This window comes from Anabrus simplex, chromosome 11 (genome assembly GCF_040414725.1).
Source record: "Anabrus simplex isolate iqAnaSimp1 chromosome 11, ASM4041472v1, whole genome shotgun sequence".
Taxonomy (NCBI): Eukaryota; Metazoa; Arthropoda; class Insecta; order Orthoptera; family Tettigoniidae; genus Anabrus; species Anabrus simplex.
The window spans coordinates 10,384,077-10,404,047 of NC_090275.1; the positions used below are offsets into that span (position 1 = coordinate 10,384,077).

Below are 19,971 nucleotides of genomic sequence, written 5' to 3' on the forward strand. Positions count from 1 at the left end.
TGAAAGTAGGAAACAACGGAATACCATCTTCAGCGCTGCCGACAATGGGGTTCAAATCCACTATCTCTCGGATGCAAGCTCACAGCTGCGCACCGCTAACCACACGGTCAACTTGCCCAGTCGAACAGAGTGTAACAGCCTGTCTGAATATTGATGGGAAGTAGCTGGGGAGTTAGATAACTTTCTTCTTTAGCATGCCATTCCCCTGGTTTATAAATTTTCTGATACTACTGGTACGTAACACACTGGATCATCATAGCATTCGGGCTATTCAATCCCTACTCGGAGGCACAGATTGGAATGAACAGTGTGCATATTTAGCGGAATAATGGCAGATGAGTGTTCATGGCAATCTGCGGCCTGGTCATCCCAGCTCTGGAACTTTGGGCTATTAGATTGGCACCGCAATCTAACCGCAGCACTGTTCGTTAAAAGTGATAAAACATGCAGCTTTCCATTTGATCGAGTATTTTATATGATAGCATTGCTTTCAATCACTACATTGATACTTCAGTTTTTGTAATGACCTATGTTGATTTCATTTAAGAAAACCACAAAGTCAGTCTTTCTTAGAATCCCGTAGCGAAGCACGGGTACATCAGCTAGTTAGTATTATAACAGCAATCAAACAAAAACAATTATCTCAACATAAAGTACTGTACGAGGGTGTTTCTAACTTCTGGCGTAAATATCATTGAGCTATTATCAGAAATCGTATAACCCCCCAATTAATTTTCGTGAACAGAACTTTTACTGCATCTGTAATCTTTTGAGTTAAATTATTTTCTTACCTCCGTCCAGTCTACCAGGAGATCTATAGAAAGATTCTTTTGATGATACCCGTGGCAACCTGGGGGTTTCACTCGATGTGTTCAGAATATCATGTTTAGAAACTGTTGCTAGTTTCTGATTATCTCCAGTCTCGATGGAAGAGTCCCAATCACGTTCATCATCATCCTCATCACTCGGAGAATCTTCTTGTTCAAGTTTACCTGCAAACAAGAGGTCAAATCAAACTGAGAACAGTTTTCACAGCTTCAAAATCCTCACAGCACAATGTATGATAACAATGATAAACACATGATATACAATAAGGGCACCAGGACATGAAACCTGCATGTTTAAAGCTTCATTTCAAAATTTTGTATCGTTCGAGCCCCATTGTCGGCATCCGTGAAGATGGTTTTCCGTGGTTTCCTATTTTCACACCAGGCGAATGCCGGGGCTGTACCTTAATTAAGGCCACGGCCGCTTCCTTCCAATTCCTAGGCCTTTCCTATCCCATCGTCGCAATAAGACCTACCTGTGTCGGTGCGTTGTAAAGCAAATAGCAAAAAAAAAATTTGTATCTAAAAAACTATTTATTACAATGCTACCAAACTTGGCTCATTTTTCACACAAACTAGGGCAAAATACATTAATATCAAATACAGTGAAACTTATTTAAGTTTTAATTTGAAATTGTGAATACTTCAACATTTTTGTACAGTCCCTTGGCATTCCTATACAAGACAATGTTAAAATATCTTCTGTAATTTGATTATCTTTTGGATAATTTGAAAAATTACACAATGAGACCAAGTGATGAAATTACAAAATTAAATCTAAAATACCAGTATACTGCAAACCAGTGCTGAGAAATGTAGGTCAGTCAAGCTGGTTTGATAAACTCCAGGAAACAGTCCCACCCCTCCCTCTCCCTACTCCCTTTTATTTCCATTGTGTAAGGTACTTCAGTCTATCTGTGGTCACAGACGAAGATAGTGAAGAAGATATTCTATTAAAATTGTGGATTTTTATGTAGTGCTGTTGGAAATTACATTAGTGTTTGTTTATTGCTGAAATGTGTCAAGGTTTGTGTCCAAACCAGCTCGAGTGCAATACTTTTGCTGAGAAGACAGCAGCCATCCATAAGGCAGAAAAAAGTTTCAAAGGACGAAATAGTAAAACTTCAAAATCCCCAGAATAAGTCATCTACTTCATGGAAAACTAAAATGAAATCTTGAACAACCTCATTTATTCAAACCTTTTTTCTGTAACCTTCTCCCTTGGTTCATGAACAGGGATACAAATAAGAATGAATCACATTTTAAAAATTAAAAAACCTGCCACACCATTACATTCAAGTTTCACAGAAGATGTTAATTTATCAGTTACAGTATAATTATTTTTGTGCAAATCAATAACCAACAATAGTGCCTACAATAAAAATAAACAAGTGCACCCAAAATGTATTTTACCCTGTAGAAATGGGCTATCAAAAAAAAATATTTTTTACTTAAAATATTTCGAAGTGGTTATTATATTACCATTTATTATTTATTTTACATTTAATGGCCCACATTGGACCACTCTAGTCAATTACACTGAGTACCTTAATTTTGTCCGTTTTGTTTTTAAGATCATATACTGTTATTTGCAGTTATTTTAACAACTCGATTAACAATGCACCGACACAGACAGGTCTTATGGTGACGATAGGCGAGAAGAAGCCTAGGAGTTGGAAGGAAGCGGCCGTGGTCTTATTTAATGTACTGCCCCAGCATTTGCCTGGTGTGAAAATGGGCAACCACGAAAAACCATCTTCAGGGCTGCCGACAGTGGGACTATCTGCCGGATGCAAGCTCACAGCTGCGCGCCTCTAACCACACAGCCAACTTGTCCGGTGTTTGCAGTTCTTTAATACCATGCTTAATTTAACACTATACTAATATTTCATGAAAAAAAAAGTGCTGTTCTCAAGTCTTGGCAAATAAAGAAGCGTAGCCTACCGAGTCTTATTGGTCCAGCTCTTATGTTTCAGAAAAAAAGTGTACCTAAAAATTAAACAATGTCACTTTCAGAAAAGTACCCAAAGAGTGTCACTGGTAGGAACAAACACATACTAAATACTTTTGGATTGAGGAAGGTTTACTCTATTCAAAGATGTAAATTTCTGATGTCATTTCAGATCATCAACACTAAAGATGATAAAGAGTCACTAACGCACAATAAATAAGTATGTCAGGAAGAGGGATGGGAACAAGGCTAACAAAGCTGAAAACAACATCGGTAACAACTTAAGATCACACAACTCACCTGTTATGAATTCCTGGGTATGGAATAAAACAAGTTCTAACATCTTCGAATAGCATAGTGAGGAGCAATCATGAACTAAAAGTTGATCATAGCCAATAGGATTTTAAAGATGAACATATAAAGTAGCCATGTGCTCTTCATTTCCAAAATAATTAGTTATTTAGTTTGCAAGGGTGTACAGACTGTACAGGTGTCTGAATATTATGAGTAGTGTATTAACATTTGCTTCCGCTTCAAACTGGGGAAAACTCTTCCAGACACACTCAGCGAGACAAAATGTGGCAGGTCAGACCGAACGTGAAAGTGATGTTGTCGATCTCTTTTTGACAACAGTGTTGTGCACCATAAATTCTTACCCGAGATTTGATCTGTGAACTGCTAGTATTATCTGAAACTTGCAATATTTTAGAGATTTTTTTTTACAAGTGGCTTTAAGTCACACCAACACAGACAGGTCTTATGGCGACGAAGGGATAGGAAAGAGCTAGGAGTGGGAAGGAAGTGACCATGGCCTTGATTAATGTACTCCAAAAGTGGGGTTCGAACCCACTATGTCCCGGATGCAATCTGACAGATGTGCGCCCCTAACCGCACGGTCAACTCACCCAGTTTTTAGGGAAAATGTCAGAAGAAAAAGACTAGAATAGGGGGGCGGGACAGAGAACAACTCCAGGAATCAGTAACATGACAATGCAACGTCACTGATATGTAAAGTTTTGACAAACCCCCCAAGACGACTGTGCTTCTCTATCCATCCTTCTCGCCTGACCGAGGTCCTACAAACTTTAATCTATTCCCCAAATGGAAATTTACCACGATAAGGACGACTATTGTGGTATATTGAAGAGTTTGGTATTACAGTAGAACTTCCAATATGCCAAAGTGCTTGTGGAGGTTGAAAATGCCTCAAGAATTCAAAAATTCAAGGTAAAAACCTGCATAGGGTAATACCTCAGCTCCACAGCTGTACCATTACTTCTTAAGTTTTGTCAGCAATGCCACTATTTTCTTCCTACCTCTTCTGCTCGAGGATATGTATCACGTGGGCATACTCAAAGTCTCTCTCTATCCTGACCAACTTCCGTCATCTGTTAATATGATGTCCGTCATGATCATCTTACTCACTTCCCAACATTCTTCTTAGCAAGCAATCCCTCCTCAAGATGTGCCCCAGCTGTGATCGCTTCCTCTGTTTGAATATAATCAGGTTCCTCCTCCCTCCTATCCCCCTCAGTACTTCATTACTCACCGGCTACTCTTCATTCCACATTTCAAAAGCCTAAAGATACTGCACATCTTTTTCCCTGAAGCATCCATAACATCGCTACATTCCAAAACAAACATTTTGCCTAACTCTTCCTCGATTTGACTTGTGGTCAGAAGCCCATAGCTATCTAGCGCCTCACTTCTCCACTGCTGTTGTTCCACATCGTCCGATTTCCAAGATGCCTGAACGACACTGCTTGTTCCGTTACTTTCCCTTCTACCGAAACATTCACCGGTCCTTCTTGTTGCTTACAGTTCTACATCAGCAGTTTTAATTTTATTGTATATTGTAGACAAATCATTGTTTTTAAAACCAGTTTCAATATGCCTTAAAAGGAATATACTCATTTTTAAACACAAATTCGTAACTTTCAAAATAAGTCCATTTTCCTATGTCTATTTTCTATGCAACACTGTGATGAGGGTTACGTAATAACCTAAAGTAGGGTTATAAACTGCTATGGCATATAGGTAGTCAAACAATACTCTCCAATTAAAACGTAGAGAATGCTTATTCTTGAGTAAGGAGACTACCGAAGTTCAGGTTCCTACTAGGGGAACTTCTGTTGAGAAAGCTGATGGACACTCCCTGCTTCAGTATTAAAACCAGAGTCCCATAATGGAGTAGTGGAGGGATGAGAACTACCTGGTGCCTCAAAACATATTGGCAGTAAGCAGTAGCAATTCTGCCAACTGAATGTTAAACAATTAATGCTGGCATGTGTATATCGCTCAAATAATTTGAATTATGCAGTAACGTACTGGCATGGCAATGGCTTTGTTTCTGTTAAAAAACACACACACACACAAAGAACCCTCTGTGTGTATCCCATTATACTCCTCAATAATTCTGCAGCTGAAGTTGTCTTTTCTCACACCTTACTAGCAGAAGTTAGTAGTCTACCATACTTGGCATTTTTGTATTCATTGTCCAAATACCCATGAATATGACACCAGTTCTTTCGTATCCTCCAAGTAAACACACAGCAGCAGAATACATATCACTATGCACCACCCAAAGGGGACATGGAAAGTAAAAGTACAACTCCTTATAGTAGTCTATTTTCGTCCTCCCTGTTGCTGTCCATAGGGGTGGTCAGAATACCAGCTCCCTCTTGGAGGGGAAATCTTCAAATATTACGCAGGAAGAATCCATCAAATCAACAAAGAGAATATGGTTTCATACAGAGATAATTGAGTGTGCACTGGATGTAATGTTTTGCATGCCTTCAAGTTACAGAAAAAATTTTTACATTCAAGCTTGAAATAGGGAAAATGGAATAAAATGAGTTAAGAAAATAACCATATAGCATGAGTGGCATATTTTGTATGGGGTAAATTGTACAGCAAAAGAGCTAGTCATTGCAAAAATTCATATTGAAAATTTCGCCTACAGAAGAAGGAGGCAAGGTAATACTATTGTGTGGCTATTTCTAGCCGAGTGCAGCCCTTGTAAGGCAGACCCTCCGATGAGGGTGGACGGCATCTGCCATGTGCAGGTAACTGCGTGTTATTGTGATGGAGGGTAGTGTTAAGCGTGGTGTGTGAGATGCAGGGATGTTGGGGACAGCACAAACACCCAGCACCCGGGCCACTGGAATTAACCAATGAAGGTTAAAATCCCCGACCCGTTCGGGAATCGAACCCGGGACCCTCTGAACCGAAGGCCAGTACGCTCACCATTCAACCAAGGAGTCTGACAAGAGGGAGGTAAGTCAGTAGTAAACAGGGAAATAAGGAGGTAAGTCATATTATTGCATCTATTTGAATGCAGCTCTACAGACTATGGAGTGTGCCAACTGTGGCAACAATGCTGCAATGGAAGAAGAAGATGATGAAGAAGAAAACATGCTATGGCATGCTCTTGTTTTGATAGTAATATTGTGTGCCAGTTAAGTTACAATATGAATTCAAATACCTGCGCAGAGAGTGAAGGTGATCAAGAACCGTATAGATCTTATCAAAGTAATAAGAAGAGGAAGAGTTTTGGTAGGATCAAGGATGCAGACAAAAAAACTGATAGCCCAGTCTCATGAGATTGGTATCCTTGTAACTTTAACCCAAAGTGTTTCAACTTATTGATGTAAAGCAGCGAAATAAAATCATCAACGACTTCAATAGTTTACAATGCGGGAGAAACAAACTTTACATTTGGCTGCTTTAATTTCAGCCCGTGATATTAAACAGAGGAGGCCAAGAAAAGATGAAGAAGATGCCATCCCTTGCGGTAAAAGTTTCAAGTACAAGGTAAGGGTGTCAAATGAAAATGACACAATCTAACCACCACAATAACTTGTCAGTAGAAACTGAAAGGCAGGTTGCAGATCACATATCATTTAAGGGCCGTGAAAGCCATTATAGCAGAAAGAGATCAGAGTACCTTCCTGAGGAACTAAGCATTTCTAAAATGTATAACATGATTAAAGAAAAGAATCCTGACAACTTGGTGTCCTACAAAATATACCAAACAATTTCCAATACACGGTTCAATACTGCCTTTGGGTATCCCAGAAGTGATTCATGCAGTACCTGTGATGAGTTTTTTGTAAATAAGAAATCACTCTTATCCCAGTTGAGTACAGCAAGTGAAGAGGAGAAAGAACAATTACAGAAGAGATCATGTGTCTGGAAACGACATAAAATGCACATTCTTAGAACTGAGACTTTTTACAATTGCAACTGAAAAGGAAGGATGAAGAGTAGAAAAGATCCGTTACTGAATCAGTGTCCATATATCTAAAAAAAAAAAAAAAATCATCCCCTGTCCAAATATTTCTATAAACATTGTTTATTACAAGCGTCAATTGAGCGTCTTTTCTTTCAATGTCCACCAATTGTCTGACAACAAGGCTATTTTCTATGGCTACCCTGAAACTGACAGCAGAAAAGGGGCAAATGAGGTAACATGTTTTCTTAATGAATACATTACAAGAATTCTTAGCCCAGAAGTCCAGCACTGAATTATCTTCTGTGACTCTGCAGCAGGGCAGAACAAAAATTACACTCTTTTCCAAAACTTACACTATATTGTCCACAAGCAGAAACGTCTACAGTCTGTTCATGTCACATTCCCAGTAAGAGGGCATTCGTACCTGGAATGTGACAGAGTTATGGGACTGATAAACACAAAAACTATGGCAGAAATTCCTCAAGACTGGGCTGAGGTGTTCCAACGTGCATGACTGAAACCTGAATCCTTCATGGTAATAGAAGTAGACGATGGAATGATCAGAGATTGGAGCAGCTTCTTTGATGATTAGGCTATTACCGCAAGAAGTGTCGTATTCCAACCAGGCCGATCAAGGAATTGATCCGCGCCTAGTCATCCACCAGGAATTATACAATGCAGCATGGATCTCCACTGCTGTACACAAGCAGAGATCAGAAAGAATCATTGTACGTGATATGGAACCTAACGAATTTCGTAATCCTCCAAGAGTATACCCGGGACATCTAACGATATCAGAAGAGAAGTTCAAAGACCTCCAAGAATTGCAAGCTTTTTCTTCTAAGCAGGCTCAAATCTATTGCATGAATCTACCACATGAACCTAAATTACGAAGAAAATGAATGTGGCGAAAACAATGTGATTAAATTTTGCTAAAACAATAATAGATTTGTTGACTTACCTCCCTATTCTGCTGTAAAATGTGACTCTTTGAAACAATTTTATTAATATTTTGTGCTTCTGTTGACAACAATTGCCTAATATTGTATTTCATAACAAAGAAATCCATTACATACAGTCATTGTAAGACATCTAAAGACCAATGAACATTATTTGGTTTCAAACTTTAAATCAGCTCCTGTGTAAAGGTATGAAATGTTGATTTGCCTCCTTTTTTTTTTCCCTGTAGTCTTCAAATGTGAAACCAAGAGCTAAAAAGTTTCCACCTATTCAGTACTCATTTATTGCAATAAGAATTACACAGATACAAAAATAATGAATGGAATCACAGTTTTAGTCAGATATAAAAGGTTGCACTTCTTGAAAGCTTCAATTTAAAAACTTTAGTAATGAACATAATCTGGCTTAGCACCAGAATTCAACTAAGTCCTAGGAACCTATGTTAATCATCAAGAATGTCTTCCATTCAACATACTTTTAATTGTCTTGTATAAAACTTCAAAAATACATTCTTACATTGTGTTTTTTAGACTGTATAAACCCTTTTTTTATTACTGTACATCATGACTTGTTTTTAACATAATTCTGGCTGAAGATGGTCTCTAGAGAGACTGAAACTAGCCCTGAATCTATGTAATTATTGTTACAACAATAAATGAGTGCTGAATAGGTAGAAGCTTTCTAATTTTCTTATTTTACAATCTGTTGTACGTTGCACCGGTGGCAATGGGATAGGAAAGGGCGCAATCGTGGCCTTAATTAAGGTGTGACAATGCCTGGTGCGACAATGGGAAACCATGGAAAACCATTCACAGGGCTGCCGACAGTACGGTTCGAACCCACTCTCTCCCGAATGCAAACTCACAGCTGCGCGCCCCTAATTGCACGGCCACTTGTTCAGTGGAAACATTTTAGCCCTTGCTATTATCAATTATCAATGGTCACTGAAATTCTGTTGACATGTGCAATACGACTACTGCCACTGTCAGAATCAGGACTAGTTCACAATGTCTTTACTGTCACTACATACATGGCGCAATTCATCACAGAGAGCAACGGATAGCCATCAGATGAATTCCACTCCCTCAAAAGCTTGCTTATATATTATTCCTTCAATTTCATACCAATACTTATTGAAATTAAAACTGCAAGAACATATTATGCAAGACGTACACTACAGTTACTTCAGATATGTACACGACGATCGCCATAAATGGCGAATTGCATCAATAGGGAAAACTGTGTGATTGGGAGGAAACACATGCTCCAAAATGAAAGAAGACCATTGCTATTGAGTTTAAATGTAACCCAACACCTGGGAGCATATCAGAGTTGCTACTTCAATGTGTACTGTCAACATATTATCGACATAGGAGTACTGAAGTTTAAAAGACCAAGAATGACTGCAGGTATCAACAGCTGGGAACAATGCCACGACTGCACTCAACTCACTCCAATGATACACATGCTAAGTTAGGAACGAACATGATGAATGGAACTGTGCATATAAACATTTTCTATGGCAAACAAGTGAGAGATTAATGGACTGGGTCCAGGTGGCTAAGTGAACCAAGAGAGCAGCAAGATTTTTTTTTTCTTTCCAAAGAAAAAAGGTATAGTAGAGAAGTTGAAGGCTTATTTGCAACTAGAGGGTTGTGGAAACTTTAGTTTTCTCATCCAGACTTGAAGACTGGATGCTAAAAGGCATTACATCTTCAATAAAGTCCATATGCCTCTATGAATTAACCAAGTGCCTCTACAATCCACTATTTGTTTCACTTAGTTCCACACATATTATCATTAAAATTATCAAAAACCAAGCCGAAACTCTCCCTCTTACCCTCCTTGGGCAAATCCATTATTCTCTGCAGTGGCCTCGCATAATCCTATACGCATATAAGTGCACTTCATACTTCACACAGTAGATCAACGGACGCTCCTCATGTGCGCAAGTAGAATGACAAACAGCAGTCAAACAGCTGAGTACACTAGAGTAAATGCAGGCAGGAGGAGAAAGAATAAGAAACACTTTCTTAGGTAAACTTTGATGAAATTACCATTTGCATGTCACCAAAGCTTGTTCATCACCAACTGACAAGAGTCCCTGCTTACGTCTGGAGGATTGCCCTATTGTACACCGGTCAAGACTACTAGCAATTTGTGAATTCGACAAATTTTGAAGTTTTCATAACCTATAATCAACAGTGCACATCAGTTCTGTCACTTGTGGACGAACAGTATAATATTGAAGCCTAACCTCAGCTATTTTGAGTGTATTAAGATTCCAATTCCATACAGTATAATATGTGAAAAGTTACACCAGTTGTAACAAAATGTTTGAATGTATATCCAATGAATAATTTGAAAACATTAAGCAATTTCAACAGATTGTAAATGTATTGACATTGTATTTTAAATATTAAAATAAGGTTTTAAAGGTTGAAACTTAATTCTTCTTATTAATAAGACGACTTAATATACAAACATTTTAATATTTAAGAGGTTTATCAAAGCTCATTAAGGATAAGTTTGTCAAAGACAAACCATAAGTATAAGTTCTAAAACAATGTTATCATTTAACCTTGTACGAATATTTACGGCTGAAGATGTTCAAAACATGAACGAAACATGTCCTATGTTTTAATATTTAAGCAATAAAATAAGGATGAAATCCTAACTTTATAATTGCTTTTAATGTATTGAATAGGTGGATACAAAAGTTTTATTGTTTCTCCTTTAAATAGACTTTCAATACAGAAAAATGTGGATAGTCTCTTGCAACATACCACTTAGTCGAGCAGCTCGTCTTCTTTCTCCCAATTCTTCCCAGCCCAAACTTTGCAACATTTTTGTAACGCTAATCTTTTGTCGGAAATCACCCAGAACAAATCGAGCTGCTTTTCTTTGTTTTGTTTTTCCAGTTCTTGAATCAGGTAATCCTGATGAGGGTCCCATACACTGGAACCATACTCTAGTTGGGGTCTTGCCAGAGACTTATATGCCCTCCCTTTTACATCCTTACTACAACCCCTCAACACCCTCATAACCACATGCAGAGATCTGTATCCATTATTTACAATCCCATTTATGTGATTACCCCAATGAAGATCTTTCCTTATATTAACACCTAGATACTCACAATGATCCACAAAAGGAACTTTCACCCCATCAACGCAGTAATTAAAACTGAGAGAACTTTTCCTATTTGTGAAACTCACAACCTGACTTAACCCCGTATATCAACAGACCATTGCCTGCTGTCCATCTCACAACATTATCGAGGTCGCGTTGCAGTTGCTCACAATCCTGTAACTTATTAATTACTCTATACAGAATACCATCATCTGCAAAAAACCTTACCTCTGATTCCACTTCTTTACTCTATCATTTATATGTATAAAAAAACAAAGGTCCAATAATACCGCCCTGAGGAATTCACCTCTTAATTATTACAGGGTCAGATAAAAGCTTCGCCTATTTTAATTCTCCGAGATCTATTTTCTAGAATTTTTTTTTGGTATTTGTTTTACGCCGCACTGACACAGATAGGTCTTATGGCGACGATGGGATAGGAAAGGCCTAGGAAGCGGCCGTGGCCTTAATTAAGGTACAGCCGCGGCATTTGCCTGGTGTGAAAATGGGAAACCACGGAAAACCATCTTAGGGCTGCCGACAGTGGGGCTCGAACCCACTATCTCAAGATTACTGGATACTGGCCCCACTTCTAGAAATATAGCAACCCATTCAGTCACTCTTTTGTCTCGTCCAATTGCACTCATCTGCTATATCATGCCAGAATTCTACAAGTTGAGCTTCAGTGGAATTACCGTTTCTAAATCCGAACTGCCTTCTATCAAACCAGTTATTAATTTCACAAACATGTCTAATATAATCAGAAAGAATGCCTTCCCAAAGTTTACATGCAATGCATGTCAAACTTACTGAACTGTAATTTTTAGCTTTATGCCTATCAGCCTTTCCTTTATACACAGGGGCTACTATAGCAACTCGCCATTCATTTGGTATAGCTCCTTCAAGCAAACAATAATCAAGTAAGTACTTCAGATATGGTACTATATCCCAACCTATAGTGGTCAATTCCAGTCGCTTTTCAAGTTTTCAACTTTTGTATCTTACTGTAAATGTCACTGTTATCATATGCGAATTTGAATACTTCTTTAGCATTAGTCTCCTCCTCTATCTGGACATTATCCTTGTAACCAAGAATCTTTACATACTGCTGACTGAATACTTCTGCCTTTTGAAGATCCTCGCATACACACTCCTCTTGTTATAATAGGCACTTTAAGGAACACGTGTACATTCTGAGCCACATTGAGCCTCCATCCTTGCGGCAAACTGCTCAGCGGATTGTCCAAGTGTGCCCATTACAAGCATTACACGGCGACCCGCAGGAGTTCCTCTTCGCAACTGATAAGACTGTTGAATACATCACAAATCTAGATGTATGTTCGTGACGCAGTGTATAGATTAATATGTATGTATATAGACCATAAATTTTTGTGCAATGTATATGGATTGGTGTATAGATCAGTGTATAGATTAATATGTAAGTATGTATATAGACCATAAATTTTTGTGCAAAGTGTTTTCGAAAGCTAAATAAATATAACTCCACTGTCAACTCGCACCACACAAGGGGAACAGAGCGTTTTTCATTTAGTGGGGTAAGAGGGAGTGAAACCTGCTGAAATCTACAGCAGAGTGAAGGTTCAAATGTAGACAATTGTTTAAGACAGGGGAGAGAGAATGAATAGGTGGAAAGATTCAGAAACTGAAAACAAAATATCTGCGATGAACACCGGAGTAGGAGACCAGGTTTTGTGGCAACTGAGTCATCAGTGATTAAACTGTTGTGGAATTCAACATGAATCGTCGATCTACACACAAAACCATCCATGATGACCTTGCCAATAAAGGTCAGCAGTCCCCGGTGACGACAAGCATGCGTGACAATGTGTCAGGAGCACTTGATCATTATGCTAGTGACTAGATGCTTTTGAGGCATTGAAATATCCACCATACAGTCCGTATTAGGTGCCACTGGACTTTCACTTGTTTGCATTATAAAAGAACACTTGTAGGGTCGGAAGTTTGGAAATGATGACAACGTAACAGATACAGTACAAAGTTGGTTATGGACGACCCCACTCTCTTGAGAGCATCTAAACGCTTGTGGACAGCTGGACAAACTGTTTTCTAAAGTGTTGTAAACCTGTTGAAAAATTAAGCAAAAACCTCTTCTGCAAAACTTATTCTAACTAAATTCCTGCCATTTAATGACTTGCCTTCGCACCATTAGTTGACTAACACAATGTCTGGGTCCTCCATTAATTTTATTATTTTAATTTAATTCTGGTTTGGTACTTTTTTAAATTTCTAACATATTTATATACACGGAAGAAAATGGAAATTGCAACACCCAGAAGGAGTGGTGCTACATTGCTGCAATTGAACATGCAGGACGACTGTTTGGTTGTGATTCGATGATTACACTTACAGGTCCCTCTGACCGCAAGTTTGGACAACAATCAATACAGGATGTGCCCACCACGAGCTGCAATACATTGATGAATTCGTCAAGGCATGGAGCCAATAAGGCCCTGGATCGCTTCCTGAGGAATTGTGGCCCATGCTTGCTGCACTGCACCGGTCAGTTGTTCCAGAGTTGTGGGTGGCTGAGGAAGGTTGGCCAGATGTCGACCCATCATGTCCCACACATGCTCAATAGGACTGAGGCCCGGGGATCTGGCGGGCCATTCTAAGGTTGTGATGTCGTGGAGAGCTTCTCTGGAGATGCATGCAGTGTGAACCCGGGGATTGTCCTGCTGAAACATCCCATTAGCAATGTTCGCCATCATAGGGACAACCACTGGATTGAGCACCCTATCAACGTACTGTCGAGCAGTCATAGTGCCCTCAACAAGCACTAATTGTGATTTCACATTAAAGCCAACAGCTTCCCAGATCAAAATGCTTGGTGTTGGCCCTGTGTGCCTCTTGACGATAAGATCTGGGCGGTACCTCTCCCCAGTACGTCGGCGCACACGATTCCGGCGATCACTGCGGGCAAGACAGAAGCGCGATTCATCACTAAAGACGACCCTATGCCATTCGTCGACCCAAGTCGATCATTCTCGACACCAGACCAGCCTTACACGTCACATTTGTGGGGTCGATGGAACACCTTCTGCAGGGACACGGGCTCATAAGCCAGCTGCACGCAGGCGATTACCAACTGTTTGTTGTGTAACGTGGAGTGCCACAGCTGCTCGAATTTGGGCTGCTGTTGCATGGGGTTCCATCCGGGCCATCCGAATGATGCGGCGATCCTCTCACAGTTGTCTGTCGCGCTGGGCCTGTACCATGTCTACGAGTGGGGGTACCTTCATTGACCACTGCTGCCATACACGTTGTACCGTAGATGCCTGTCGGCCAACACGTGCAGCGACAGTCCTTAGTGATAATCCAGCCTCACACTGCCCAATTATCCAAGCCCTCTCAAACGGCAACAGTTGTTGATAGCGTGCTCTTATCTGTCCTCGAGGCATGTTTGACAGGGAACACTTCACTGCACAGACTGCAAGTCCACTACGCTACACCAGAGTCCGTATACTGGAGTTGATTCCTCCGTGACCGATCACGTGGGGAGACCTGTAGCAACAATACAATGGGTCTGAAACTTTGATCGTTTACATACCTACATGGCATCGTTGCATATCTTGAAAATCAACACAAACGACCAATGCCTTCATGGTGTTGCAATTTCCATTTTCTTAAGTGTACCTAAAGGCCTAGCAAAACTCTTTCCAACCAGAGAATAATGTAAGCGTAAACAAAACCATATGACTGACTGCTTCACACTTCTTTCCGGCTTCGCCCGTGCAGTAAATAGTCCATTTTTAAATTGAAAAATAATAGTTGTTTCCAAAAGGTTTTGAAGTTTAAATCATCGAAAGCAAAGGTATTTTAAATAGACTGAAAATTGTATTATTGTTCTAAGCTTCTGGTCAATAACTTAAATATCCAATGTCTGCTCACAGAAATCTCCATCTCGTATCACTCAGCCATGAGGAAAGTCACACAGGTGACAGCACGACCTTGAGTCAGTTCGCTTTAATGGCTAGTGTTGTAAAACATAAGCGAAGGAAACCTCTGAAAAGCGGAGAAAATACTATTGTCTTAAACGTATTTAGTAAGGAAACACATCCCGACAGTTCAATTGATGATACCGTGAAATTAACATCCAAATTCACCGGTGTGTCTGTTTCGAGCAATTACACCACGCAGAAAGAATTTTCTAGTAGCGGCTGTGTTACCACACCGGGTAAAAGAAGGCCACGTGTTAGAAGTGTTTTGGATGCGGAGTGCGATGAATTTGTTCGTTCTGCTATACGGAGAAAAGTGCACATTAAAAAAAAAAAAACAATGAACCCCCTATAACTAACAAAGCGTTATCGGCTGTAAATTCTGATCCTGAACTCCCAGATTTAAAAGAATCCTCCCTTCACATGCTGTTGAAAGAAAGACGCTTTGAGTTCAGTAGAAAACAAAAAGTGTCGTAGTGGACAGAGATGATATATTGTGGAGATAAGAGAATTTAGACAACAGGGGCAGAAATGATACTATTTGGACGAGAAGGGGATTAACAAAGGGCGCACAACATCAAAGACATGGTGAGACACTACCGTAAAGTCGAAGAAACCGGCATTTCTTTCGGGTTTAAGCACAGGGCTAAATAATCCAACAGGGAGGGGTAAGGGACTGACAGTGATACACACTGGAAGCAATAATTGTTTTGTGGTGATCTTGTCTTTGAATCTTAGAAAAACTGAGACTCTATCACGACAAAATGACAGGTGACTTACTTAAATCGTGGTTTGAAAGAATATTACCAAAGCTGATGCCTGGTAGTGTTATCGTGGTAGACAAAGTTCCAGTGTGAAGTTAGAACGTATCCCAAACAAATTATGAAAGAAAGCTAAAGTAATTTCCTGGCTGAGATGTAAATTAAAACAGAATTGCTAGAATTGATGACGACTCACATGCCTCAGTTCGATCAATTTAGGACCGGATTCTAGTGATGCAAGTGATAGTGAATCGTCCAATCTACAGGGAATCAAGCCTCTTGCAAGTGTTCGGATTAATGAAATGTCAAGTAAGTAAGCATACTTTAATTTTCATGGCAAATATATTTTAGGAAATGATATACAGGATGAACCGAAATTTGCGCACTCGGGTGTCGCAACACGACTCCTCACATGCCAGCAAAAAAAAAAAAAAAAAAGGTCTCACAAAAGTTCTTCCTGCGACTATATCCAGCAGAAAAAGGACGTTGAAGAGGGGCAATCTGGCAACACTGTAACCACATGTAGGGTAACTACCTCTGTCAGCACATATTAGTCGTGCAGTGGTTAGTTTTGGGTTAGCATGCAGGAGGTCGAGGGGTCGATCCTGGGTTGAGGCGTATGGTTTTTATTTTGTATATGTAGTCCACGTGGTATGGTATCTGGCATCTTAATCGTCAACTGCGAATAAATTCACGCCCATGATGTGGAAAGGGCGTCTACCAAAGCTGACCAATGAAAACGAACGTTCGTCAATTTCTAGGATCGTAGTATGTAAGTGCAAATGGTTTCTAGAGGACCCGTTGCAAACGCTGCTGACAATTAAGATGCCGGGTACCATACCACCTGGTCTACATTTATGAAATAAAAAACATACGCCTCAACACAGGATCGACCCCGCGACCTCCTGCATGCTAACCTAAAACTCCAGCCACTGCGCCAACCAACTTACAGCACGATTAATATGTGCTGACAGAGGTAGCTACCCTACATGTGGTTACAGTGTTGCCAGACTGTCACTCATCAACGTCCTTTTTCTGCCGGATATACTCGCAGGACGAACTTTTGTGAGAGACATTTTTTTATTGCTGGCATGTGAGGATAACACCAATACATTGGACATTATAAATTTTTCAGCTAACTCATTCCTGGTTGCCAGCGTTTCACCCCAGTGTGCAAAGTTGCGCTCATCAATCGGTAAATAGCACTGGACTTATTATGAATCTCTTTCAGAGAGTTATTTTTTTAACATAGTGCTGCACAATATCTCACATGGTATGTACTATTACGAGGACGGTTTGAAAAGTTCTCGGAATCACCGCTAGATGTCAGTGCTAGAGTAACAAGGTTCCCGCACAATAATCACACATCCTTTATGAGTGAACACGTGGCGCGTCAGTGCTCTAGCTGCAGGAGTGTGGTAGTGACGACTCTTTGTTGTTGTTCCCGCGTAGTGATTTGTGACAATGGAAAAAACTGACATTCGAGCAGTGATTAAATACTTTGTAAAGAAAGGTATGAAAGCAAAGGAAATTCATGCTGACTTTCAGAACACACTGGGGGACTCTGCTCCTTCATTTTCAACTGTTGCCAAGTGGACCAGCGAGTTTAAATTTGGTCGGGAGAGCTTGGATGATGATCCGTGTAGTAGACGGCCAAAAAGTGTTACGACCCCAGAATTTATCGCAAAAGTGCAAAAAAATGATCATGGTGGATTGTCGACTGAAGTGAAGGAGATTGCTGAAGCTGAAGGGATGTCTTCTGAACGCGTATATTATAGTTTAACCGAAGAATTGGGTATGAAAAAATTATCCGCAAGATGGGTGCCGCGGCTCTTGACATTGGACAATAAACGCACCAGATTGGAAATGTCCGAACAAAGTCTGGCCCGTTTTCGGTGCAACCAACAAGATTTTTTGCACCAGTTTGTGACTACAGATGAAACTTGGGTCCACTTACTATACCCCAGAGACAAAACAGCAGTCAAAGCAGTGGAAACATACTGATTCACCACTAGCAAAGGAAGCAAAGGCAGTGTGTTCGGCCGAAAGGTCGTGGCCTCAGTTTTCTGGGATGCAAAAGGCATTCTGCTGATAGATTATCTTCCTACTGGCCAAACAATTACGGGGCAATACTATGCAAACTTCCTAGACCAACTACAGGAAAAGATACGCGAAACAAAGTCTGGTTTGGCAAGGCAAAAGGTCATCTTTCATCAGGACAACGCTCCGCCGCACACAAGTGTTACTGCCATGGCAAAACTTCATGAACTGGGGTACGAATTGTTGCCACATCCACCTTATTCACCTGATTTGGCACCATCAGACTTTCATCTATTCCCCAAGGTGAAAATTTTCCTCGGTGGACGGAGATTTTCTACAAGGGAAGAACTGACAGGCGAATTGGAAAGGTATTTTGCAGGCCTGGAGGAATCTCATTTTCGAGATGGGACCAAGGAATTGGAACATCGCTGGACCAAATGCATTAGTCTACAGGGAGACTATGTTGAAAAATAAAAGCAGTTCCACCGAGGTAAGATAAGATACTTAATTCTAGTACATTCCGAGAACTTTTCAAGCCACCTACGTAATTTTGCTTTAGGCTGACGATGACCTATTACTAGGTCAAAACTAGTCCCTAATCATTTATGTAATTTAAACTATTTACAGGGGGTGAAGCTGATTCCTGCTCGTGGTGCCCCTGCATAGTTACCTAGATTAAAATTCCAGTACTGAACTGAACGTCAGCATTCCAGAAGTATCTACCAGTCAATATGACCCAATCGCTATATTCAGAACGGTCTTTATCAAGACCAACACTAACCATTATATCTGTAAATATTGAAGGTTTATCTCAATCTAAAGAAGGAATATTACACCAGCTTTGTCAAACTTACAAATGTGATATATTATGCCTTCAGGAAACTCACAGGGATGAATAACTACGGCGACCAAAAATAGCGGGAATAAGACTTGTGGCCGAGATTCCCCACAGAAAGTATGGCAGCACTGTTTTTGCCAAACCAAATTTACAAATTTTGTCTGTTGCAGCCACCAATGAAAATCAAATCGAGATAACTGTGGAACTCAGTAACTGCACCGTTTCGGGCATCTACAAACCACCAAATGTTTATTTCTCCTTTAAAATTCCAGATAACTACTTCAAGCAAAAGACAAACTTTGTGGTTGGAGACAGCCATAACAGTGCATGGGGATATACAGATGATGATAATAATGGAGAAGCTGTGTTAGAATGGGCTGATGATTACCAATTACAACTTATTCATGACCCCAAACTACCTCCATACTTTAACAGCAGTAGATGGTTACGAGGCTTCAACCCAGACCTGATATTTGTGAGTGAACACGTGGCACAGCAATGTGTGAAATCAATGTACAATCCTATTCCAAATACCCAGCATCGGCCCATAATGTGTCAACTTTTCTCTGCAATTCAACCAATAAAGGTTCCGTTTCGAAGGAGATATAATTTCAAAAAAGCAGACTGTTAGAAGTTCAGCTCAACCCTTGATAAAATAATATCAGATATCCACCCAACACCAGAGTTTTATGATCAGTTTGTTGAAACTGTGAAGAAAGCTTCCCGCGCTTCCATACCACGAGGATGCAGCGTTAACTATATACAAGGTCTAACTTCAGACACAGCTGCCCAAATGAACACATATATTTCACTGTTTCAGGAAGATCCACTAAGTGAAGACACTATCTCAGCTGGAAAGAAACTGCTTTCCTCAATTGCAGAGGCAAAGAAAGATGCTTGGATCAAACTTATGGAGGAAACTGACATGTCAAGGGATAGCCGAAAGGCTTGGAAGCTTCTCAAACGACTTAGCAACGATCCAACCAAGGGACCAGTCCATGCAAATGTTACGGCAAACCAAATCGCAAATCAGCTTGCCATCAATGGGAAAACAAATCACCCAATAAGGAAGATGGAACATAATATTCTAAAAAGCGAGGTAATGAAGTCCAGTAACCTATCCAGGCCATTTGAAATAACGGAATTACAGAAAGCGATTCAATGCGCCAAAAATGGAAAAGCGGCAGGATAAGATGATATCACAATAGAACAAATAAAACACTTCAGTTGAACCACACAGGCATGGCTTTT

General features: G+C 40.1%; 1 protein-coding gene across 2 annotated transcripts in view; it reads right to left on the reverse strand.

Moving 5' to 3' along the window:
- Nucleotides 1-19,971, reverse strand: part of LOC136883282 (serine-rich adhesin for platelets) — a 314,874-nt gene that overhangs the window by 239,022 nt on the left and 55,881 nt on the right. For both annotated transcript variants that reach the window (XM_067155505.2, XM_067155504.2), the window contains exon 2: nt 792-992. Coding sequence is in view for 1 of the 2 variants with exons in the window: in XM_067155504.2 (XP_067011605.2) it covers nt 792-992 (201 nt within the window). In the remaining variant the exon portion in view is untranslated. The remainder of the gene's footprint in view (nt 1-791; nt 993-19,971) is intronic.